At 47.6% G+C, this 24918-nt stretch overlaps 10 protein-coding genes across 10 annotated transcripts; 6 read left to right on the top strand and 4 right to left on the bottom strand.

The window, feature by feature from the left end:
- Positions 1-356: 356 nt before the first annotated feature.
- Positions 357-2129, top strand: TRVA0_079S00100 (F-box protein; the record flags this gene model as incomplete). Its single annotated transcript, XM_076687823.1, has 1 exon — positions 357-2129. One exon carries the CDS (start codon positions 357-359, stop codon positions 2127-2129), a length of 1773 nt encoding a protein of 590 aa, XP_076537933.1.
- Positions 2130-2676: 547 nt separating this feature from the next.
- Positions 2677-5967, top strand: NUP116 (nucleoporin Nup116p/NSP116; the record flags this gene model as incomplete). The annotated part of the gene is made up of 1 exon (XM_076687824.1): positions 2677-5967. One exon carries the CDS (start codon positions 2677-2679, stop codon positions 5965-5967), a length of 3291 nt encoding a protein of 1096 aa, XP_076537934.1.
- Positions 5968-6481: 514 nt separating this feature from the next.
- NUS1 (ditrans,polycis-polyprenyl diphosphate synthase) lies at positions 6482-7351 on the bottom strand (the record flags this gene model as incomplete). The annotated part of the gene is made up of 1 exon (XM_076687825.1): positions 6482-7351. The coding sequence occupies one exon, from the start codon at positions 7349-7351 to the stop codon at positions 6482-6484; it is 870 nt and encodes a 289-aa protein (XP_076537935.1).
- An 883-nt stretch (positions 7352-8234) lies between these two features.
- On the top strand, positions 8235-9041 carry TRVA0_079S00166 (uncharacterized protein; the record flags this gene model as incomplete). The annotated part of the gene is made up of 1 exon (XM_076687826.1): positions 8235-9041. The coding sequence occupies one exon, from the start codon at positions 8235-8237 to the stop codon at positions 9039-9041; it is 807 nt and encodes a 268-aa protein (XP_076537936.1).
- A 1581-nt stretch (positions 9042-10622) lies between these two features.
- Positions 10623-11561, top strand: TRVA0_079S00188 (uncharacterized protein; the record flags this gene model as incomplete). The annotated part of the gene is made up of 1 exon (XM_076687827.1): positions 10623-11561. One exon carries the CDS (start codon positions 10623-10625, stop codon positions 11559-11561), a length of 939 nt encoding a protein of 312 aa, XP_076537937.1.
- A 976-nt stretch (positions 11562-12537) lies between these two features.
- On the top strand, positions 12538-13983 carry TRVA0_079S00210 (uncharacterized protein; the record flags this gene model as incomplete). The annotated part of the gene is made up of 1 exon (XM_076687828.1): positions 12538-13983. The coding sequence occupies one exon, from the start codon at positions 12538-12540 to the stop codon at positions 13981-13983; it is 1446 nt and encodes a 481-aa protein (XP_076537938.1).
- Positions 13984-14252: 269 nt separating this feature from the next.
- TRVA0_079S00232 (uncharacterized protein) lies at positions 14253-16862 on the bottom strand (the record flags this gene model as incomplete). Its single annotated transcript, XM_076687829.1, has 1 exon — positions 14253-16862. One exon carries the CDS (start codon positions 16860-16862, stop codon positions 14253-14255), a length of 2610 nt encoding a protein of 869 aa, XP_076537939.1.
- Positions 16863-18109: 1247 nt separating this feature from the next.
- Positions 18110-19108, bottom strand: TRVA0_079S00254 (aldo/keto reductase family protein; the record flags this gene model as incomplete). The annotated part of the gene is made up of 1 exon (XM_076687830.1): positions 18110-19108. One exon carries the CDS (start codon positions 19106-19108, stop codon positions 18110-18112), a length of 999 nt encoding a protein of 332 aa, XP_076537940.1.
- A 1954-nt stretch (positions 19109-21062) lies between these two features.
- On the bottom strand, positions 21063-21728 carry WWM1 (Wwm1p; the record flags this gene model as incomplete). Its single annotated transcript, XM_076687831.1, has 3 exons — positions 21063-21552; positions 21609-21642; positions 21695-21728. The coding sequence occupies 3 exons, from the start codon at positions 21726-21728 to the stop codon at positions 21063-21065; spliced, it is 558 nt and encodes a 185-aa protein (XP_076537941.1).
- Positions 21729-22958: 1230 nt separating this feature from the next.
- Positions 22959-23990, top strand: TRVA0_079S00298 (uncharacterized protein; the record flags this gene model as incomplete). Its single annotated transcript, XM_076687832.1, has 1 exon — positions 22959-23990. One exon carries the CDS (start codon positions 22959-22961, stop codon positions 23988-23990), a length of 1032 nt encoding a protein of 343 aa, XP_076537942.1.
- Positions 23991-24918: the final 928 nt, after the last annotated feature.

Below are 24918 nucleotides of genomic sequence, written 5' to 3' on the forward strand. Positions count from 1 at the left end.
AGGCCCCAACAAGACGCCAATAGATTTTTATTACCGGTATTATTATTATGATACCACGATACAAACGTGTACCTGTAATACATAATAATAATTTTTGATTAAAGGCTCATCGGGGGGAATGAAATCCTCACGACGCAAATGCGGTACAGCAAGGGACCCAATTGATATGGAATGATTTTGTTATATTTTGAAAGCATTAGGCATCGAGACTCCTGTACTTATCAAAAGGCCATAAAATTTAGCAATATAGCTTTCCGCAAACGTGCTAGAAAATGTAGTGGCAATCTTAATCTGAACTCTATGGTATTTAGTATATATGGGTTCCAAAACCTCATTACCGGCAACCGAAAACAGCCATGCTAAAGCTACCCGGTGAAATATGGCTCATAGTACTGCAATATCTTAGAGAGCATGACTATGATATTGATGGCCATTTATGGAGAGTTCGGCTCGTCTGTAGGACATTGTCGGATCTAGCTGATAGCCTTATATGGCGCAAGGTGTCCCTATTAGTTTACGATATGAGATACAAGAGTGGTACCCGCATGTCGTATGAATTCGAAAGCCTTCTAGACGTAGTTATACAGGTGGATAGTTTTAACGAAGCTTGGATATCCTGTACACTTGACTCACTCTTTCATTTTTTGGAGATAATAAGGAGTTATGCTTATTACACGCAATTGGAAGACCGCCATTCTGTGATTCAGCACATTGACGCTGCAGAGGAAATCATCAATTGGGGCATCACGGATGGCACGCCCTGTAACACGCTTGTCCAAGCTTTATTAGCCTATAAGCAAGACAGGGCCGCTGGCATTAAAGCAATTACTGAAGCTTTGAGTGCTCCGTATTGCGGGTACACAACGCCAAAGTACTACAGCACCCAAATTGACCTTTACAATATTGATAGAATGTTTGATATTGTCAGGCGGTATTATCCTTATATCAAACATGTCAAGCTCGTTGTCGGGGAGGTCACTGGCTGTGACTCAGCAATTCGACATTTTGCCAAACTATTTGAAGGGCTCCTGCAAAACTCCAGGTTAGAGACGGTTAATGTTACGCTAAAGGATGGCGATATTACCAATGAGCGCAAAATTAAGGAGCAGCAGATGGTGTTTTTGCAAAAAGTCGCAGAGAATCCTCCTCAGCGAGTGCTGATCGATGTGGAATATCGGTTCACTCCCGATATCGTTAAAATATTGAACACGCTTCCCAATGACGGCACTCAATTGATTATTAGGTCGGAAGTTATTTTCACGGGACCTGTTTCCAAGCTCAAAGCAAATGTTATTTCAATGAAGATCGGAGACAGCTTCGATGTTGCCCCACTGCAGCAGTTTTTGTCTGTCTACAAATCGTTAACTTATCTTGACATGTATCTGGGTACCTCAATGGGCCATCTGCGGTTGCCAGACCCTGTGACGCATCTCACAGCTGTTGCGGACCACTGCTTAGGGCATGACACAGGGGTTAGGAAAATCAAGGTATCCAGCAGTTACCTCAAATCATTAACCGTTAGATATGGAGGATTTCATCCTGATGCTTTTGTGTTCCCAAAATTGGAACATCTGCGTGTACTTGATGGAGGGAGAATATGTAATACTTTTGGCCACGGCCAACGGCATTTCCCAAAGCTGAAACGACTTGAATGCAAGGATATCAATGTAGGAGACGATTTGACTGCATTGCTGGAGATAGGACATACATTTGAAAGTGTTGTTTTGGGTGTTGGGCGAGGATTCAACGAAGATATGCAGGCCAGATATGCGTGGTTTCGGCATTTGGTCCTCTTCGTAAATCTTCCGCCTGTAGTTGCATTCCGTGTGGATCTCATCGATATGCTTCCTGATGACGTCTACTTTTTCCAAAGGCTACTTGCACGGCAGTCTAACTCCCAGGTCCATATCTTAACCTGGTCCTTGAGATTTCATGCACCCGAGTTGAAGGAGATACTGGCTAAGTATCGCACGCTACCCTCTACCAAGTCTTACTACCTATATCAAGATGATTACGGGGATCCTATTACCGATACGTATGTTTTAACCCCGGACTTTGTCAATGCTCCTTTGGATAATGTTGATGAAAAGCTAAAGCTTCTATTGGCTGCTCCTCCAAATGCTAGTTGACCACTTATTAGCCTTTTTCCCAGGAAATATTACCGGGTAACATTTGGCAGCTTCAGACTAATCTAGCGGCCCGAAAAAACTCTTGGGTCTCCCCTTTTCTCTTCTTTCTTAACCTATGACACATTCCTGCTAGTATATATCATTGGTCGCGGCAAAGTCCTCCGCGAAGTGGAGCTAGGGGGGTTCGGGGACACTAGTCCCCCCATGGAATACGTCAATTGACTTGGGGGCCAGCCCCCAATCCCCCCTAGCTCCACTCTGCGGATTTCACTTATAGACACCAATCACCTCCGCTGTCATGCGGCTCATGCGGCTCATGCGGCTCATGCGGCCTTTCACATCGTCACGTGATAATGACTAATCAACGAGTGGTCAGATGACATAACCCGCCGCTCGACTGCCAAAAGCCCCACGGCGTACACACAATTTTCCCTTCCAACCATCCACGAGAGTGTTGGAAACGAACGCAACAAAAAAGGGCACTGGAAGAAGGGTTGTGCCTGATTAAATTAATTGACACGCGTTAAAGAGGGGAAACGCTTTAGTGATGTTTGGACAGAACAACACGTCAGGGTTTGGCGGGTTTGGATCAAACACCAACACTTCAGGGTCGCTGTTTGGCGGCGGAAGCAACACTGGCACGAGCGCGTTCGGGTCCAACACCGGGTCCGCGTTCAATTCCGGCAGTGGCACCACTGGCGGTGGCCTGTTTGGCTCCAATGCTGGTAATACCGGGACCGGGACCACTCCGGGTACCGGCGGGGGTCTCTTTGGGTCCAACACAGCCAATACAGGAGCCTCCTCTGGGTTTGGCGGGTTTGGGTCCACTACGGTCAACACTGGATCCTCGCCATTTGGAGGCGCCGGTGCTGCTACGACGACTTCTCCGTTTGGTACCGCTTCCGGCGCCACTACTACGGGAGGCGGGGGTCTCTTTGGAAGCAAACCGGCGTTTGGATCGACTAATACTGGAGGCGGATTCGGGTCCTCGTTTGGGTCCACTGGAGGGAGTGGCGCCTTTGGCTCTTCGCCCTCTTCTGTGGTTTCTACGACCAACAATGGCACGGCTGTCGTTCCGTTTGAACCGTATACTGAGAAGGATACGGCCTCAGGATCGATCAAGCCCGTAACCAATGTCTTCCAGAACGTTTCGGCAATGCCCCAGTACCAGAACTTCTCGTTTGAAGAGCTTAGAGCGCAGGATTATAACCAGAACCGGCGGTTTGGTAGCGGGGGAGCCACTAGTACCGGGTTTGGAGGCACTACTTCGGCTTTCGGCCAGACTGGTGGTACAACTGGCGCGTTTGGGTCCACCGGAGGCGCATTTGGCTCTCCTTCTAGCGCTGGGGGTGCGTTTGGGTCCGCTAATACTGGTGGAAGTGCATTTGGAAGCGGTGGAGGCTTCGGATCGACCAACACTGCTACTACGACTACTGGTGGAGGATTGTTTGGCCAGAAGCCGGGTGGATTTGGCTCCGGTTCGGGTACCAGCGCGTTTGGATCGACTACTAATACTGGGGGTGGATTTGGGTCCTCTGGCGGGTTCGGAAGCGGAACCACCACTACTGGAGGCGGATTCGGATCTGGATCGAGTCCGTTTGGCGGCCAGACAGCAAGTAATACCGGTGGAGGAGCATTTGGTACTACCACTACTACTGGTGGTGGAGGAGGCCTATTTGGCAGTAAGCCGGCCGGGACCGGGTTTGGGTCCTCTTCGGGTACCGGGTTTGGCTCGGGTAACACTGGTACAAGTGCCTTTGGTGGGTCAGGCGGTGGATTTGGAACTACTACTACTACTACCGGAGGTGGTGGTGGTTTGTTTGGTAACACTAGTAGTAACACTTCGGGCGGATTTGGTAGCACGAGCTCGCCGTTTGGACAGACCAACACGGCTAACACTGGAGGGGGCGGGTTCGGATTCGGCAGTAATACCGCCCAGACCCAACAGAATAAGCCATTCAGCTTTGGCGGTGGCCCTACTACTACTGGTTCAACTGGTACTACCGGGTTTGGTGGTGCTCCTGCCACCGGTGGTGGAGGGCTGTTTGGTAATACTGCCCAGACCAACACTGCTACCAGTGGTGGCGGGTTGTTTGGTGGTGGTACTACTACTGGTGGAGGATTTGGGCAGCAGCAGCAGCAGCAGCAGCAGCAGCAGAAGAGCCTGTTTGGAGGAGGCACTACTACGAATACTACCGGCGGTGGGTTGTTTGGAAATACGGGTACCGCGACTAACACCGGCGGAGGACTCTTTGGTGGCAATATTGCCGCTAACACTGGTACTCAGGGCTTTGGTGGTGGTCTAGGGTCCGGAACGACTAATACTGGAGGCGGTGGCCTGTTTGGTAACAAGCCTGCCACTGGAACCACCAGCGGAGGGCTGTTTGGAAACACCGGCACTGCAACTAACACGGGCGGAGGAGGCCTCTTTGGTAACACCAACACCGCCAGCACAACAACCGGAGGCCTCTTTGGTAACACTGCTAATACTGCTACGGCTGGTACCTCTACCGGAGGTGGGGGAGGTCTGTTTGGCGGATTTGGTGCCAACAAGCCTGCTGGATCAACGATAACTACAACCGGCACTGGTGGTGGGCTGTTTGGTAATAAACCTGCTGGAATTGGTGGTGGAGGTGGTCTGTTTGGTAGTACTGCTCAGAACACAACCCCAACTCTTGGCGGTGGCTTTGGTGCTACTGGAACAGGCACTCAGCAGGGCTCACTGTTTGGAAACGCTTCTCAGAACGCCCAGCAGGCCGGAGGACAGCAAATTCTGGTTGCTTCCGTAGACCAGAACCCTTACGGCAACAATCCGCTCTTCCAGACAAGCGCCAGTGGGCAGGCACCCAACACAGCTTCGTTGACCCAGGGCCCCATTGCGACACCACTTACAACGAGCGGTGTTAAGAAGAAGCACAGCGTAGTTTCCGCCTACAAGCTAGCCCCAAAGCCACTTTTCTCACCGCGACGATCTTACAGCCCCAGCAGCTCATTAACGCGGTCGATTGCCACCAGCGAGGAAGAAGAGAAGGTCAAGAGCCCCAAGGCTGCCCAGGCGACGACCTCTCCAGGCATCCAGCTGTTCAACGCGCGCACCGACGAGGCGATTCTGAACTCGGAGGCGTTCACGCCGAACCGAAGCATGCGACAGTTGATCATTGACCGAAAGCGACCAACCGATTCGCTTCTTCTGTCGCCCCCACCAAACCAATCATCCGCCGAGAAGAGCAAGGTCGATCACGAATTCCCGGCTATTAACAAAGCTACGCCGGTGGCTGCTACAAACGGCCAGGTTCCAGCCACTCCTTCGCCGAGCAATGGCGTCAAAAAGCCCGCCGAACCAACCCAGCCGGAGCCAGAATCAGTCCCAGTCAGGAATGATGAGGATATTGTCGACGAGAATGGGTACTGGATCTCGCCAAGTATGGAGAAGTTGCGTCACATGTCGCTCAAGGAGCTGGAGAACGTTAAAGGTTTCAAGGTCGGCCGGAAGGGCTATGGTAAGGTGGAATTCAACCAGCCGGTTGATCTCAGCGGGTATGCCAATGTGGCTAAGGAGATCCCAGGCCGGCTTGTCATCATCTTGAACAAGATAGCAACGCTTTACCCAGACACCGAAACCCGCCCTCCTGCGGGCCAGGGCCTCAATGTTCCGATGACCGTTTCTCTTTTGGGCGTATGGGTACTCTCTAAGGACTCTCGGGAGCCGGTCAAGGACCCGTCGCACCCACTGTACAAGAAGCATCTGAACCGGCTGAAGAACCAGAAGAATACTCAATTCATCAGCTGGGATCGTGAGACGGGCACCTGGGTCTTCAAGGCCCAACCAGCTGCATAATTCCTTCAGGGCTAGCTGCATAACCCAAAAAAAGACGAATTATTATATATAGCGTATATGTAATTTGAATAGGCACTGACATTTTAGTTTTCCTCGACGCGAGGCGTCGCCAGTAATACACTGGGGGCCAGCCCCCAGACCCCCGTAGCTCCGCTTCGCGGAGATTGTCAGTTACCTACCAGTACTAGTAACTTCTGTAAGAAATTGTGATATAGTCATACGCATTGAAGTGTATCGAACTCTCCCGCTTCGCGGAAATCTACTAACCCTCCGCGAAGCGGAGCCCTAGGGGGGTTTGGGGGGACCGGTCCCCCCAAGAACAGTGGAGACAAGCGGGGGGAGGCTGGTAAAAGTGTAACAACTTGTCCCAACAATCCCCAGTAGCACGTTGCTAACTTTTTTGTTACAACTCGTAACAAACTCCAAGTCACAGATTTACTGGGGGCCAGCCCCCAGACCCCCGTAGCTCCGCTTCGCGGAGGGTTTTTTTACGAATATGCTTCAGTTTTAAGGGTCATCTACCGACGTTAATTTTGCAGTGAGCATAGCGCTGGAGCGCTCTGTAGAACACAGCGTACGATACGCCGTGGTTATCTGGCTCATGGAAAATCTCCGATAGCCGGATCTGCCACGGAGGGAACCCCTGCAGATCGATATACGGCGAGAAAAGCACGAGAAGATCCGGCTCTGGGAACAGCATTGATGTCAGCTGCTGGTCAATCGTCTCGACACTCAAATCCCGAGCACGAATTTTATGTTCAATGGCCAGATCGCTCAACGTTCGGGTCAGAGTAACAATCGTCTCCCGCCCGTCCTCCTGGGCCAGCAAATAAATCACAAATTTGTCTTCCTCAGCTCGGGGAGGCTCGTCGCCGGGGTACTTGATGACAAACTCGGGGCAATCCTGGGCCCCAAAGTACGACTCGAGCTTACGCTGGATAGCTTTTTCGACCGAGGGTTTTGGCTCGCGCTTAAGCTCGGCGGTACGCTCGTAGATGCTCAGCGTAGCGATACCGGACCCAATGCTCCATGCGGCGATCTCGCCGGCGTCCGACATCAATGCCGAAAGAGGATCGCTGTAAGCGCTGTAGTCATCCAGGTCTACAATGACAGCTACATGCTGTGGGATCTTGGACAATTTTCGCACATCGTTACGGATCAAGAGCGGCGTTTTATTGTGGTGATACGTCAGCATCATGAGCTTGATCCGCAGGTTATGGTAGTACGCCGTGAACCAGTGGATCAGCGACGATACAAAGTAGAAGACCTGGAGTACGACTCCCAGTATGACGGAACCATGGCTCTCGGGGTCTGGTGATGATGACTTGGGGCCCAGAGGCTTCACTACGCTCGAAGGGCCGTTTACTGATCCGTTCTCGGACATCTTCTGGAAACGGAAGAGAAAACTGGGAAAGGTGTGGATGGTAAGAAGGCAAGTTGAAAGGGGGGATTCGACCTGCTTTAATATACCCAGTGGGTCACAACAGGCCCAGTGTCGTTTCGTTTGATCGCCCAGCTTTTCGCCGTGTCACCTTTGATTTTCATTATTGTTGGGTCAACTAAGTTTAATTCGGGGGATGTTATTTATTTAATAAAATATGGAGCCGAAACTAGGAAATATTTGTAGCTAAATGCATTAATGGAATTATTCCATATATGATTATGCGTTTATTACTACTATTTGGGTTGTTCATCAAGGCAATGGATAGAGATATCAGCTTAAATGATCAGTACAGTGCTACGGTATAGTGACGGAGACATTGGGAGTGAGTGACATCTGATTGCAATATGGGTGGGGTATGATACCGGTAATCGCGATAACATCCTTGTGTCCTGTTGGATTCGTGTAGGCTGGAGTATAACAACATACAATTTTTTTACATAACAAGGCCCGATTGATTCAACATTTATTCGTTGCAGAGCCATAGTTCAAACATGCCGAATAACAGGAATAATAGCCATCGCGTCGCTCTAAACAATCTAAACAGCTTCCCGCGGAGATTGCGAACGAAATAGTACAATATGCTGATGCGCAAGACCTATTCAGTTTGCGACTCGTCAATTGGAACTTCTGCAATGCCGTCGATGGTAAACTCTGGGAAAAACTCGATATTTTTCTGGAGTACTCTAGACTAACTGTCACAAATTCCGTCTTCGTCTATAAAGCATACCGCTATAGTCAGCAATTTTTTTGGCTTCGCAGTTACCTCAAAAGGAATTCGGCGAGTCTGAAGGTGGTACATGTCCGAACCTCCTCTGGCTCTAAAATGAATGACTTAGCAGATCTGTTCTCATTGTTAAGAACAAAAAGCAGCGTCAAACGAATGAACTTGCGCTTACACACATGGACCTATAATGATATTGATAGATTTAAAGAGACTGCTTCGGCTGTCTTCGCATCTAGCCCTTTCTGCTCGATCGAACTTTCTTCGTCGATTTCGGAAAGCGTGGACTCCATGATCGCTACCGTTTGTCCCTATCCGACTGATCGCTTGGAGATCAATATCAACGAGGACACTCGGATTGAAGATTTGCCTTTTTCGCTCTTCTTAACCTACGGGGATGCTATTAAGACCCTCAATGTGAACGTTCGTGACGTTAACAGCACAGCTCGCCTCATCAGCTACCTGGATTTGTGCACGAACCTCAACACACTCCATGTCGCCATGGACAACTTCATGATCGGGCGGGCTCTCCCCGAAGGTACGGAAGTACAGCTACCAGATTCCGTGAAAGATTTTACACTCGTTCCTTCCACATATATGCCAGCATTGACAATCATTGGATCCAGTGTGCAGTCATTCGCAATTGATCTTGGACAGCTGCCTAGTACTGTACAGCTGAAGTTTGCATCACTGCAAGTACTCGACCTCACAGGCTGTGCCAACGCAACCAACGAGCATCTGTTCATGTTGACGCAAATGAAATCATGGAGAATACTCCGCCTAGATACTATGGAATTGGATCACCTTGTTCGCTTTAAGCCAGTAATCAAAAAGACAAGTACGGGACTGGATATGCATGGAGCTACCTCCGGGTCATTTGATTTTGGCTTCGATTACCTTGACAATTAAGTCAAAGAGTTGAATGCTTTGCAAGATTCGGTGTCACATCTTACTACCCTCACGTTGAAGTTCCCACTGCTAGCACCTGATAAATTGAAAAGGTTCATTATTGAAACTATATGCCCCATCCTGCCAAATTTAAGATTGCTATATTTCAGGCTGGACAAAAAGCAGTCCGGTGGAAGGGCCAATTTAACGATGAAGTATCCCTTCTTGAATGCGGTCATCGATGGCGAGCGTGATAATCTTTACGTCTTGGTTCCCACTCTCGCTAAACTCAAAAAGAGCTATCAAAGTGAAATTAAGACGAGCAAAGCTAGCTGATTAACGATGGCCGCCTTCTTGCTGTAGTGGTCCCTCACCAAGGATTTCGAGACCGTCTGCCCTTCGCGTACTTGATACCGATAATTTGTTGTACTTTTGAAATTTCATGTGATATTCTTCCTTTGCCCTAGGTAACCAATTTGAGTATTTGCTATTATTAGTGCCGGTAAAATGGAATTACAATGGCGGCGAGGTTTAGATGGTTTACGGTTCCCCTGACGGCCTGTACATTGGCAATTGAACCAGAACGCTTAACAGAAGTCCGCTATTGTGTAGTAGATATCATCGTAATGCAATGTCGAGAAGAGAGTCGGATGTTTTAAAACTACTGTACCTTAGAAACTACCGATGCCTGGTATTAGGTGAGGATTGACGGAAATTTAGGAGATTATGCCATGTACTGTTAGCACACATGCGTGAGAGAATCGATTTTTGTATTGTCGTGTTGTCGGAAAATCATCGAGTTAAATAATAACGTGTTTCACCATCGACCGGCGAAGATCATCGACCGGCGAACGAACCTCAAAAGCGGTGACAATTTAATTGCACTAATTGCTAGGATTATATTATTCTCCTTCGTATTGTTAGCCATTGTTTTGATGGAAAAAAAGCGTCTTGAAGTTGGCCAATAATGTATGCGGAGAGAGTTCGCCGGTCGATGATGTTCGCCGGCTGATGGTGAAACACGTTATTGTTATTTTGCCCAACTTTGAATTCACGTGCGTGTGTAGGTGCCGTACGTAAGTGCAGTGCGTACGTACGTACGTATGTAGGTGCGCGTACGTCTGGCACGTCGTACGCGTGCGTACGCCCGCATGTTTTTTATGTTTAACATCAATATGTGGGGTTAATTTCATCTTCACGCGTCCTTCCAGCGAAAGTATAGTTCAACATGAAGAGTGATAAATATGACGCCTCCAATAAGGTTAACGAATTGCCCGTGGAAATTCTTAGGGAAATAGTCGAACATATCGATGTCCAAGAGATGAAGCGCTGCCGGCTCGTTAATTGGACCTTTTGCAACGCCATTGACGACCGAGCCTGGCAAAAGCTCGATATAACTCTAGAAAGGACACTCGTTGTACAAAATTCTGTGCATACTGTCCGACTCCAATATAAGCCAACGATCTTTTCCAATCTTCTCAAGTGCCTAGATCGGAATGCGGCAAGACTGAAGAAGGTAATTGTCCGGTCGGTTTTTTCAAACTCCAGTGAAATGGCAAAGCTGTTTTCTCTGATACGGTCCAAGGGTATAACGTAGGTGAAATGGATTTGCGCCTATCTACATGGAACATTCACGCCATTGATCAATTTGAAAAAGCAGTGTCACCCGCTCCCTTTTCACCCCCGCTTTGCTCAATTAAGCTCTCTCCGCCTCTTACTGAAAGCACGGTAGCTATGATCGATACGTTATGTCCTTATGAGAGTGACCGCTTAGAGATCAGTGTTATCACGACTATGCTAGTTACCTCCCTACCATTTTCTCTCTTTTTGAGCTACGGAAATGTTATAAAAACGCTGAAGCTGAATGTCACTGATGACAAAAATGTTGCTCGTCTCGTGAGCTACCTGGATTTTTGCACAAATCTCGAAACTCTAGATATTAATATTGACGGGGCCATGATGGGAAACACACCGTTGCCTGAAGGTACCAGCATAACAGTGCCTAAGTCTGTGACAAATTTCACTTTTACCCCTTCACTCAATGTGCCGGCAATGACAATGATGATACCTGATATTGAGTATTTTGCCATTGACTGTGCAACCTACCCCAGTGCAGTCCAGCTAAAGTTTGCGTCGTTGGAAAAACTCGTGCTCACAAATTGTACCAAGGTGACTAACGAGCAGTTATCTACGTTCGCGCTAATGGGCTTATGGGGTAGCTTGACACTTGATACTATGCAATTCGCCGAACTATTACGATTCAAGTCTCTTATTAAGAGGACGACTGAAGTGCTGGACACACTCGAATCCACCTCGGGGTCGTTTGAGTTTGGCTTTGATTATCTCGATAAATATGTCGACTGGTTGGATAGTATGCAAAAATGGATTTCCCACTTGGGTTCCATCGTTTTAAAGCTCCCCTTGCTACCACCTGAGAAATTGAAAACTTTTATGGTCAAAATATTTTTTCCAAACTTCCGAAATTACAGATATTGTATTTCAGACAAGACTCAACTCAGTCAGGCGGAATGGCAATTCTGACAAAACAATATCCATTCCTAACGCCAGTTGATAAAACGCGGCTATGCGACCTTTATTATATACAACGTGCTGACATTGATCGCTTTTTCTGTGGCAGGAAGAACAAGGAAGAGTGAACGATACAGCTTATTATTGTTCAAGAACGGGAAATTCAACAAGTTTCAGCTCGATCCGAGGATTGCAGATAACATCGAAATATTTGGAGAGTATCAGAAAGTGTTTCATGAATATACACGAAGAGATACAGTCCCCACATTAAAATGAGCACTTTTTGATCACGTAGGTTTCCTTGGTTTGGAGATAGATATTGCAATTTTGCGCCCTATGAACTGTGTTGCATTACCGGTAAATACAGTACCAGTAGATAAGAGGTTATAGCTGAGCTGATAAATAGGATATTTGACTCAAAGCTTCATAGACGAAGCCCGCACTGCCTGCAAAGTGGAAGTGATTTAGTAGCAGACAAAAATCTGCTTTCAGTCAAGACTCTGGCGGGATTTGTACGGCGAGTTTTGGTATGAATTATCGTACCTAAATGTGTAAGACACTACTACGGGATTGTCACCATCGCGTTTAATTGCTATTAATATTACCCGGTAGTACAATTACGTAAAACGGTAGCTTTTTAGCAGCCTGCGATAGTGGACTCTTATTAATTTGATTTCGAGGTTCTAGTTGTACTGCCATATCGTTCACTCAGCAATTTACAGCAGCATTTTTTAAAATTTCGTTCAGCGTTTGTCGACACCGAGCCCTACTGCACCGCGCTGAACGAGCTTCGCATAAACAAACAGAAACAAATTTCCGACATCACCTTAATAAAACAGTGTGACCCTTAAGTCAGGCTCGCACTCACCTTATTATTTCAGAAGCATTACGCGATAGGTTACCACAAGATCTAACAAACGGTGCGTCCGTTAAGTCTAATTTTGCAGAAACCAGGCTGCGGGCCGTGAAGAAGCTTGACGATCCCATAATGTCTTCCATGTTTGGTGAACTCCCCTCAGAGATTTTGAGAACAATAGTAAAGCATGTACCAGCAGAAGATATAAACACCTTACGGCTCACGAATTGGAGCTTCTGCAACGCTATCGATGATAGACTTTGGCAGGAACTAGAAATAAGCCTAGATACCTCCGGACTCTCTGTACGAAACTCCGTACATTCCTATAAGTTGAACAAATACAAGCCAAAGAATCTCGCCGATCTTCTCATATGCTTGGACAGAAATGCAGCGAGGCTGAAGACAGTGGATGTACGGAGCGTTTTTTCATTTTCCATTACGGACATGGCAAAGCTGTTTTCAGTATTACGATCCAAGGGGGTAAACATCAAGCAATTGGATTTGCACGTCTCCACATGGAACTACCAAGCTATCGAACAATTTAAAAATTCTGTTCCAAAAGTCCCTGTTTCGAGCCCTTTTTGCACAATTGAACTCTGTCCTCCAATGAACGAAAGCGTGGTTCCTATGATTGAAGCTCTGTGTCCATATGGAAATGATTATTTGGAGTTTAGTATTAGTGCCGATTTGCCTATATCTTCTCTACCCTTTTCACTCTTTATGACTTATGGGGATGCCATCAATTCATTGAAATTGAATGTTCCTGACGATAAAGGCGTTGCTCGTCTTATCAGTTATCTGAAGTTCTGCACGAACCTTGATACACTTCATATCACCATGGGAGCATTTATGACTGCTAGTACGTCTTTGCCTGATGATGCTATAGTGTCGATACCTAAATCAGTGAGGTATTTCACTTTCGTACCGACTTTCTTCGTGCCGCCAATGACAATCATTGCACACGATATAGACACTTTTGACATTGATTTCACAAAGTATCCTAGTGGAATACAGCTGAAGTTTGCATCGTTAAGCGTGCTCTCACTCACAAACTGTGCCAAGGCATCTAGTGAACAATTATCCACCATTGCGCAAATGGGATGTTGGAAAACTCTGCGATTAGATACCATGGAATTTGCTCAAATCATTCGGTTCAAGCCTTTAATTAGAAAAGCGATCTGGCAGTTGGACCTTGTCCAATCGCTCTCAGAATCATTTGATTATGACTTTGATTACCTCAATAATTATGTTGAATGGCTGAATGACATGCAAGAAGCCATTTCGCATCTCGGGTCCATCGTCTTGAAGCTGCCCTTACTAACACCAGAAGAATTGAAAACGTTTATCGTCAAAAATATTTGTGCGGTAGCGCCGAACTTGGAGCGGATGTTTTTCAGGCAGGATGCTAAGCAATCTGGCGGATTGGCGATTTTGACAAGGCAATATCCATTTTTAAAACCGTTCAGCAGCGAAGAACCACTCTGTAAGCTGTATTACTTGGATCGTGCTTGCATTGATCAATTAAAAAAAGAGCTGCCAGAAGCCACTACGAAAGGGGAGCGAAATGCTGAGGCATAATTGCGTGGACGATGAGATGACTAGACATCACTGAGTCTCAATAAACACATAAAATCGCGAGTTATAACTTATTCATGTTTAATCTCCAGAGGGACTACAATACAAATCGTCCGAGGTTGCTTCACCTCCTCAGCAGTCCCACCTTCCGCGTAGGTTTTTCGCGAAGCGAAACTGCGTCAGGCGTTTCACGCTGCGATGTGGGACTGCGTCGGAGGTAACGGGTTGCTTTGGTAGGATATACTCAATGGATATATATAGAAATAAATAAATTACAATCCTGCGGAACCTAAAGACAGCGGCAGTACCTCGGACCGGCCATTAGGTAGACTGAGTGAAGCTGAGGAAGCGTGATTGTTTGATTCCCTCTGGTACTTGGATGGCAGTTTTGACGCATCAACATAATCGAGCCAAGCAGGCTCTTGACTAATTTCAAAAGACACCGGCGAAGGACTGTTGGGCCGCGAAATTGATTGGTGGTTGTATGCACTGTCAACAGTAAGGGTCTGGCTGTGCAGCGCCGGAGTGGAACCCGAAAATGAACCCATGCCCCGATGCTTGTAAATAGATCCAGATGCTGGAGGAGGAAGTGTGTTGGGGTTCACATCAACAGATGCACTAGAGCCAATCGTAGAGGTGGAGGAAGTTGCGTGGTGCTTTCCAAGGAAGGTCCCGTTCACTGGGCTGGAAGCAGAGCGCACAACTGCCGCAGCAAATGAGGTCTGAACGATTTTCCGCTGTAGCTGATGCACTACGAGCTTCTCCTTTTCTAGTCGCGACTCGAGATGGCGCACTCGGTCTGTCGACTGACGGATTTCGTGGTCTTTTCGTTCGCGTAGCGACCGCAGAGCCTCTCGGAGCGCATCACGCTGGGACTGGACCTCCTTGATCTTCTCGCCAATCGGTCCTCGGGTAGAATTCTCCTCGACGAGCTTCTGCATCTTCTTGTTTTCTACCTTAAGCTCTTCAATTTGCTTCAGCAGCTCAATGGGGTTTCCTGCGGCCGTGAGCACCTCTAGATCTTGAACGTGCGATTTCAACTCAGGCAGGATACCATTTTTGAGCTGGTTGGTCTCCTCCTGAAGCGCTTCGTACTGCGCATTGAGAGCGGCAAGGTTTTCATTCAGCATGGCTGTTTCGAGCTTTTCGTTCTGCAGAAGACGGTCCTTTTCGGTGAGCTTGGTCTCTAGCTCGAGCTTATCGTAGGTGCCATTGAGTAGCTTGATCATTTGCGGGTCTTTCTGGAGATACGATTCGGCAATAAGCCGCTTGCGACGCTCTGCGTCGAGTTCGTTCTGCAGCTGGACGATTTGCAGCGCCCGCGCTGCGTGTTCATTGTTATTGTCGTCAGGGGAAGTCGTGGTTGAAGACGAGGATGCAGAATCCATCTCGTCTACGCGCAGTTCCCGCCGAATAGCGTCTGCGAGCTCTGTTGTAACGAGGCGGATTTCATTGAGCAAAGATTTGTTCATATGGGCCACCTCCTGCGACACTGGAGCAAAGCCGGTCGGCAATTGGGGCAGGGTTGCGATATCGTTAGTAGTAATAGGGGTGATAGTGGTATCGGATATGGTGGCAGGGCCCAGGTCTATATGTCTATCTTCATTTTTCTGTGGCGCCTCTACCATTGTTGAGCTGTTGACCATTTGTCGGGTCTCTACCATTGTTGAACTGCTGACCATTTCTGGGGACTCTACCATTGTCGAATTGCTCATCATTTCAGTGATATGCTCAACAGTTTCTGGGACTGGACTGTCTACCATAGTTGAATTATCAACCATTTCGGGTCTCGGTTCTAATTCGACGGGTTCAATGACCGGATTGTCTACCATTGTCGAATTATCAACCATTTGCGGTTTTCTAGGTTCTTGTTTTGGTGTATCATTCTCCTCTAAAGCTTCAGTCATGATACCCGTAGAAACCATGGGCATCCGCGGGTGCTCTGGGATCATCATTTCATTCATCATCATTGGCGGCCTACCTGCTGACATCCGCTGTCCTCGAGGCTGCATCTGGGCCGGCGGATAGTTTCCCAGAGGAGGAGACCGAATTCCGTCGTAACCGGGAATATTGTTTGGCGGTCTCGGACCACTGCCCATCGTCATGGCCCGCTCCCTTGGAGGAGGACGCTGGTCCATCATTATAGGCGGATACTGGCCCATCCCCGAATTAGACCTTCCCGGAGGTGACCCCGGCCCTGGGCCACGGAAGCGATTATTCTGCAACGGAGGACCCTGGGGCGGGCCCGGAGGCATAGCATGAGGCATACCATTTTGCATAATAGGCGGGTAAGAAACCCCATCTGAAGTTCGCAACGCATGCTTACGAGTGTTCACCAAATTCTTTCTATACTGCTTCCCGGAGCCCTCAGCCGCAAAAGTCGGAATAATCGGTGTTGTGTCGAACCCACCGCTCATACTGGTAATGGACATTGCCCGTCCATCTCCTATTTTGGGCTCCTGGCCCGCCATAGTCGGATATCTGTCGCGATCGCGGATTGAAGACAAGTCATTCATGGCCACTCCGGGTATGTCATTGAGCTTCTTTCCGCCTCCACCGGGGCCGCTTGGGGCCCCATACCCATCGTCATAAATCTCATCATCACCCATGAAGTCCGTGTCATCTGCTTCCTTGCGCTTGCGCCCCCAATTACTAAATAAATTGGATTTTGATGACGAAGCGGATACCCTCCGGGAAAAGGAGGTCATGGTATTAGTACGCCCACCTCCGGCGCTAGTTCGGCCAGACCGCGAGCTCATCATGGTCGCAGAGCGCTCATAGTTCTGAGAAGCCACCATGGGCGCTTCGGGGGCCATGGTGAGCATTTCATCGAACTCCTGCTGCTGCCTCGACCGAGGCATTCCACCCGGTCCAAACGACATGGGAACCAAAAAATCACCAACAAAATTCGCTTATCCTTTTTAACAGAGTATTTCCCTAAGCAATCCGCATGCACTGGGTATTTCTTTCTACGCGAATATATATTTGGACTGTCGTGGTTGAAAATTGCAGAAAAAGGGTTTGTTTCGGTACACTGCCTAGGACGGAACCAAAAGTGGAATAAACCCGCGCGCTCCAACGAAGGGAAAAAATAGGTCGCCCGGGTCTGCAACCCACCATAAGCCTGCGATTTGACACAAAAAAGGGGGGGCTTGTTTCGAACTTGTTTATAGTTTGTAGGACCCACTGTTTTGTGGCCAGGTGGGTGCGTTTGGAGAGCTTCCTGGGGCCGTTGGAATGCTGGGCGTGAAACTTCTCGTAGTACAATGAGAATGTACCTGCGGCGTGTCTCTATCTACTGCATTCTATTTTTATCGCCATTGTCGGGAGTGAGCCGCAGTTAGTGCGGCGCACCAACCTGCACCAATATTACGTACGGTAGGATATTTCGTAGGAGCATTGTTCTATAATGCCTTATTTAATTCTGGCGAATGGAATGCTTCTAATTCTGGATGCATAGTATCTATAGTATCTAAGTACTTCCGGTGCAACGTACTGTCTATTGTTACGTGTACAGGTACTTGTATCTGGTACCGTCCATATTTCTTTAAATTACGCACGCATGTAGTTGTGTAATCCCGTGTCTCGCTACCGGTAATATTAAAGGAGCTTCGCTGCAATCAGTGGCACAAATTCATTTATAGGCACTATTGTGATCGCTGCGAAGTGAGATATCCAAATATTTTGGTCCATAATATTTTGATACTTATGAAGTGAGATTCGAATACTTCGCAACAAAAAGCCGTGCCAAAGGGATAGCAGGTTAGATCTAAAGCAAGACGAAGAATGCTTTTCCACCATGCATTTGAAATGTCAACATTTGCGATAGCAGTAAAGCTGTTTTAGGTAGATATCAAGCTCCACGCAGATATTACCGGTATTCATTTGCCAAAGTTGCTGAGCTAATGGCAGAATCCTATGCATAAAACTACAGTAGGCAATTGGCTTCCTTGCGAATTAATACTCTCTAGATGGAATGTTTAACCGATTATATATACTGCGTGCTGTTTAGTAAACAGCGTCTACCAGTGAGACCAATGAGACCATTATTATTACCAACTCTAATTCTGATGGATAAAACATCCATTCTACAAGAGCTTCGCACTCCAACAGGTTATGAGTAAAGATATTACTGGTAAAGCATTGGGGCTACGGCAGCCCTGTATCGCTGGCCGTGGACTTTGAAGCCCTTCATAAACACATCCAGCTCAGCCACGTCTTCAGCAGTCATTGGCACTCGTTTGGTATTTGAAACGGCTCGCTCAGCCTGGGTCGTTCCCGGAATAGGTACAATCGTAGGGAACCCAGGGCTGTTGGACTTCTGCCGAATGTACTCCAGGGCAACAGCCGCAGAAGTTTCTTCATACTTGCTAGCAATTTTCTGCAGTTCTTCAACGACCTTCCAGTTCTTTTCGATGCTCTCCTCGCTAAAGCGCTCCGTGATATGAGTATAGCTCGAGCCCTCAACGTCAGACCGCTTCTTGATCAGTCCTCCGAGATAGCCACGGCCCAGCGGAGAATAAGCAAAAACTGGGATGTTCATCTCGGCACAGGTTTCCATGAGGCCAATCTCAACCGCTTCCTGTTCCCACACCGAAAATTCAATCTCAACGGCAGACACGGGGCATATTTCGTGGATCCTTTTCAAAGTCGAAGGCTTAACCTCCGACAGGCACAATGCGCCCACACGCCCGTCCTTGATGTAGTCCGCAATGGCATGGATGGATTCCTCTAGCGGAACTTGGGCATCAATCCGAGCAAGACAGTACATGTCCAGCTTCTTCTTACCGTCGAGGTACTTCAGCGTAGTGTCAATATCCCTTCGAATGTTCTCCCTGCTCCCATCGGGCTTCCAAATCTTTGGGTTGACTCCACCCTTGACAGAAAGAACGACCTTTTCGGCGTCTTCCGGGTACTTCTCGAAGTATTCAGCAATGAGCTTCAAATTTTCCTCAGTATCTGGGTTACCGTAGAACACACCGCCATTCCATACCGTGGCTCCGGCTTCGAACGCCGCTTTCAACGCCTTGATGGCATCATCATGGGCGATCTTGCGTTCTGGAAATGCGGTGAAGCTCATGAGACCTAAACCGGTCGCTCCAACTTGTTTTCCGAGGATTTCAACCATTTCAGTAAGTCAATTGCTTTCAAATAACTAAAATATTTTTGTACTGGACATGAATGAAATTATATAGTAATTTAACTTCCGTAGTTCATTGGCCATTAGCTCCGCTCTGGAAGTGTTATATCCGATCGGCCGCCCGAACGCGCGCGGCGTGTTGTGTCGTATCTCCGTTCCCAGGCTCATCGGCTCATTGTTTAAGACATCAAGGGGTAAAAAAGTAATTTGCATCGCTACACACCGACCTTACAACGTAACTTCATATGCACTCAAACAGGTAGGCTTCTCGTATACGAGAATCAATGACTGAAAGTAACCGCAATCAATCGGTTACTTTCGCATGTATAGCCAAAATTCTCCGCTCACAATAAAGGGCGTAAAAGTACACCTTGTACCGCGGGAGTAATTTCCTCTTACTGGATAGTTAGGAAGAGCAGTAATAGATACTGCGAAAATCTTTTTGGTTACAAAAATGAATGGAAACCTATATTTGAGGCTTTATAATTCATCAAAACGTATATCCAATTAATATCTGACTAATTGATGGCAAAAATAGCTGGAATTCAAAAGTGGCTTCATCGTGGCCAATTTTCTTGACATTGAGCATCACTGTTTCGGCAATCAACCCAGGAGGGCCCCATACTAAACATAGCGTCTCAGGATGGGGATCGTAACAATATTTTCCCAAAATCTCCTCATTGACAAGTCCCCACTCGTACTTTGCTTCCTTGTTATCCCCTTCGGGTGGACGAGCAACGACATGACATACGCGGATATCTGATGAAGGCTCGTCAAGCTCGTCGCGGCAAAGCACATCATGCACTGTACTGTTGGCAAATACAAGAGATACCTTGATCTTGGTGTTTTTTGGCGAGCACGATAGCACGTATGACAGCCAAGCTGGCGTGATCCCCCGAACCGCCAACAATGGAGTTGATCCTGTCGCAATGCAAAAAGTAGCCCATTATATGAAAGTTGCCCTCGCTCATGTAGTTGATATAATCCCCAGGTCCTTTGATCTTGATAGGGACACCAACCTTCATGTTCTCTAGATACCACGTCATTTCACCGCCCGGTTTCTCGGCGGTGGGGAAGTAGAGTTTGATGATAGTGACAACCTTCGGGGGCTAGTGTCCATTTTGTCAAAGCGTATTTTGAGGCTGTAACCTTATTTGACTTCTGGAGGAATTCCATGGTTTCGGGTGCAATGAAAGTTATTGGGGGTGCTGTCTTTGAGTAATTCTTCAGCTGGGGTTTCCGCATTAATGGGCACCTGCCCTGTTATTTTTATCACTGGCATGGCCTCAATTCCCTATTATTTTGATCTCAAGAATGGCGTCAGTTAGTCTTCGTTCGTGGATGATTGACGATGAGGAAAATGCGATGCGCCTGTTTGTTTCAGCTTTCTGCAGGAGTACAGAACGGAAATGAAATGTCAGCACTTTAATTTGTCCTGAAGTCGGTTTCGGAAAATGAACGTAATAATTAGCTTAACAAAACGCACAACTTACGGGGAATTTGAGTTTCACTATTTTTTTTTCTTGTCCCTGCGTTTTGAAAGGGGAAGTTTATCTCTGTATTGTGGTTTGTATAGAGTACATCAGCCTCTATAATTTACCTTGATGCTAATAAACTGAATCCTCGGTAACTGAGCTCTCTAATAATTGTAATGGTTTGCCATTGCTTGGTTTTGAAAGGTGCAATAACCACGTATAATTTACTCTGACCAATTTTACAACTGCAGATACTACCGTAAGTACCAGCTATGATATATCTTCTGTCTGAGAATTGTCATGGAGCTCTCAGGACTGTATCTAGGACACAGACTACATATGGGTTCAATTGGGTTATTATACGCCGCCGCATTATTCTTCAAGACTTGGAATATAAAAATGCACATATAGTTCATTTATACGTTAAGCATGAGCCCCTGCTTTTCTAATTAGCGCTAATACCACTTTTAATAGTCATCGTTATAATCAGCAGTGTCAATGTCGTTATTGTTGCCATCAACATCGTAATAGTTGTTCTCGACAACCGTGTCTGGACGGTCGTTGTCGAATGCCTCGGCGAGAAGAGCACCGCCTAACAGACCAGCACCAGCACCCAGCGCCATACCGCCCATACCGCCAAACCGACTCTGCTTCTGTGGTGGCGCCTGCTGCTGAACAATGTACTGCGGCTGTGGTGGAGTTGGAACCTGCTGTGGGTAGCCATAGCCCTGTGGTGGGTAGCCGTAGGCGCCCTGTGGTTGTGGTGGATACCCGCCATAGCCTGGCTGCTGGGGTGGATACCCTCCATAGGCTGGTGGTGGCTGCCCGTAGCCACCGCCGTAGCCCCGGTCCTGCTGTGGGACCTGGGGAGGAGGAGGGGGACCCTGTGGAGGAGCCCCAGCCATCGCTGGCCTGTCCCAAGTAGACTTTCCAGTGGCCAGGTTTACATAGTAGAAGCTACACTACTTGTTAATAAAAATTACTCTAATCCCAGGGAAGCGGTAGTGACATACGTCCTGTAATTTTGGTCAAACTTGGCAATCCAGCCTAGAAACAAAAGAAGTCAGTACGAGCAATGAAAAAGCGTGGGATAACGAACCTTCCGGCACCTGAGGCGGAGTTGGAGCAGACATCAAGGGGGGGATATTCAAAAGGATGGAAAAATCAGAATGAGGGGGAGGGGGGTCCTCTTTATGTGGTTCGCCACTGACACTGCCGGTAGGTCCACCACCACTTATTATGTGAGCCCCTATAGCCAGAGTTACATTTGCGGCTGAACCTGAGGGTGAGTGCTTACTGGCTGGCTGGTGAAGGCGGCCCCATTGCATCATGCCACCGCTAGGCGTGGTGAATTAGCGCCGGCTACCGAAAAAATACTCCGGTCAAATGATAGTGGCGGAGCATGAAATTTCTTACGGGGCGTTTACAGCCCCAACAATGCTTCGGAGAGGGGTTGAAGAATGGACTTGGAAAACTAGGATATAGTGCACTCTCGTATACCTTGGGGATCTCTAGGGAGAGTCACTGATTGATGGCTATACTACCGAAGTGCAATTTAAAGGTGTATCCTCCGCAGATTTAAGACATAGTCAAATACTGTTTCACCCCCTGAAACGCGCCCGTTATGGACGTTATATGAATTCAACATTACGTAGATGTCGAATTAGCTACAGTGGATTGATTAGTAAATTCTAGCTGCATTGGTAGTTGTGGCTTGTAATTGTGGCCGAGAGAGGTCAATACCTAGCTTCCCTGATGGGATCCCCGTTTGGATTGTCATAGGTACCGTTCCTAACTAGCGAAGTATGAGGTATTTTAACAGCTTCATAATACAGAAAGGCCGTTGATTCGCCGTTACCTGCCATGCACTGTGTCTCTAATTTACCGTACATGGCATAGCATATGAATTGTAGTGACTGACTTGATTGGTTGGATTCATAGTACTGCAGTGGAAGAAGGGATGTGATCCATTTATGACTATCCGACTGTGCTTTTAGTAAATGTGACAACTCGGAACGTTTCTTTTCCCTATTGATTATCATATGAATCACGGGGTTGATCATATATGGTACATATCACCAGGTGCGCAGTAACTGAGAGATGTCTTATCACTGCTCACTTTCGTCCAACTCACCATTGCCTGGGCTTAAAGTCCAAGCAACCAGTCAAGTTAACACAATTAACGGGTTAATATGGTAGCCAGAAGATGGAATTAAAACCCAGCAAGTACCAATAATTTGCAGTGTCAGTCGCTTATTTCTTCAACGCAGTCCTGCTGGATGCTTCTTTGTTTCGCTTATGTAGACATTTCAAATTTATAGTCTGTAATATAGTCAATGGCTGCTTAGATAAATGAGTGGGCGATGCTCGGTTTAAGTTCACCAGTAAACTTAACGGCTACTGTTGTTTGTATCAACTATCATTGTCCCCCCAGGACAGAGAGGATAGAGATACTCATGAGTCGCCCAGTGTCAGCGGCATCTTCATTAGGGGATGCAGTTGAGATAGCTCTCCCGTGCTCCTCGCACTTCCGTAATGGTGTCGACGGCAACGCTTCCCTGAACAAATTCCTAGCCGGCCTGGCTCGCAGCAAAGCCCAGCACCGTCGATCCAAACCTACACCTATTGCGCCAGCCGGATACGGCGAATTGCCTCGGGGCCACACACGCGATATGAAGGCAGACGACTTGGCAACAATCACAATCTCCTACTATAGCGCAACGCTCATCAGCGTCACCGCCGTACTCGCTGGAAATACTAACCTGTGGAGTTACGACCCGCGAGTAATCAATGTCATGGTACTCGAAGAAATCCTCGCCGACGTTATTCTGCTGGATGTTTTCGACTTTGTTGAGCTCGAAATACCCGAATTCAAGTACCAACCCGGCGAATACATGCGATATGCCGTCGAAACGACGAGCGCAGTCTTTCAGTTGACGCTGTGCGCAGATTCGCCTTTTAATTTTGCCAGGACCATGACGAGGTTCAGCCATGTAGACGTCTTGACGATCCTGATGGTTGGGCCACAAACTTTTGTGGTTTATGCTGCGCATCTGAGCGAGCTGAGGGTCCTGGACTGTGAGGAGGACTCGCGTCTTATCTTGACTGGTGTTATTCCTGGGGCGATGCATCTGCGGCTTCAAGAAGTAGTAGACTGCATTTGGATCACGGACGCCAATACTTTGGGGGACGACGAGGCATGCACGGGGCTCAAGAAGCTAATAATCGACCGTGCAATTGACTACGGCGAAGAGGACGGGTTTTTCTCGCTAATTAGCCGGTTTCCGTGGATTGACGAATTGACTTTTAGCTACCCTGATCTGGCCATGGAGGAGTATTTAAAAAAGGCCCTGTCGAAGTACAAGATTAGACGAATTGTTCCGCAGAGGCTATGACGCTACTACCATACTTCATCCTACCATATTCACGCTATAGATGGCTGTACATACCACTTAATACCTTATTTATTACCGTAGTATACTCCAATGGCCCTCCTTAGCCCTAGCTCTCTCACTAGGTGAGCCAAAGTAAAAAAGAATTAACTTATCTAGAATGTAACGTACTTGGGGGGCCAGTCCCCCAAACCCCCTGAGGCTCCGCTACGCGGAGGAATACCCGCCCAAATGGAAGCTTTCTCACCTAGCCGCAGCTGAGAATTGGTATCATTCATTAATACGGAAATATTATCATAGAATGGTAATACAAGTGGAATAATATATCCAACAGCTGGAGAGATATAGCTGAAAGCAACACTTACTGACTTAGTAATACCACCATTTCACTCCTTGTAGCCACTTGAGTTCAGCAACCTATCTCGTTGTCTACAGTCAATTTAAACCTGTTCAGCGCTTTCCTGACATTACTGCTCGCTGTGAGGGTAATCTCCGCGAAGCGGAGCTACGGGAGCTCGAGGGCTGGCCCTCGAAAACCGATTGCAGCTGCGAGCAGTTGTGTGGGGTATAATGTAAGCCGCAAGATGTGCGGCTCAAACAACACTGTCAGCCCACATCCCACCCCTCCGAGCATGAAGCCGGTTTGAATCCTTCAAACTATTGATACTAAAGAATAACTATGTATACGATGTAGGTGAATAACAAAAAAGACCGATCACACCACTATAGGACCTGTTCAGTGTGCGGGAAAAGGGGTTTTGCCAGGAGCGGTGTGCGATGCACAAATCCCAAAAAACCCATCGGGCCCAACCACTCCCCCCCCCCTCCCCTTTTCAAGCGCACCCTTTGCACCACTTCATCCCCCAAAGAGACCCCCCCAGAAGGAGAGAGAGGACCACCGAAAGAGCGAGGGAAGAAGGTAGAGAGACTC

This window comes from Trichomonascus vanleenenianus (genome assembly GCF_965637985.1).
Source record: "Trichomonascus vanleenenianus strain CLIB 3782 genome assembly, contig: TRVA0_079S, whole genome shotgun sequence".
NCBI lineage: Eukaryota > Fungi > Ascomycota > Dipodascomycetes > Dipodascales > Trichomonascaceae > Blastobotrys > Blastobotrys vanleenenianus.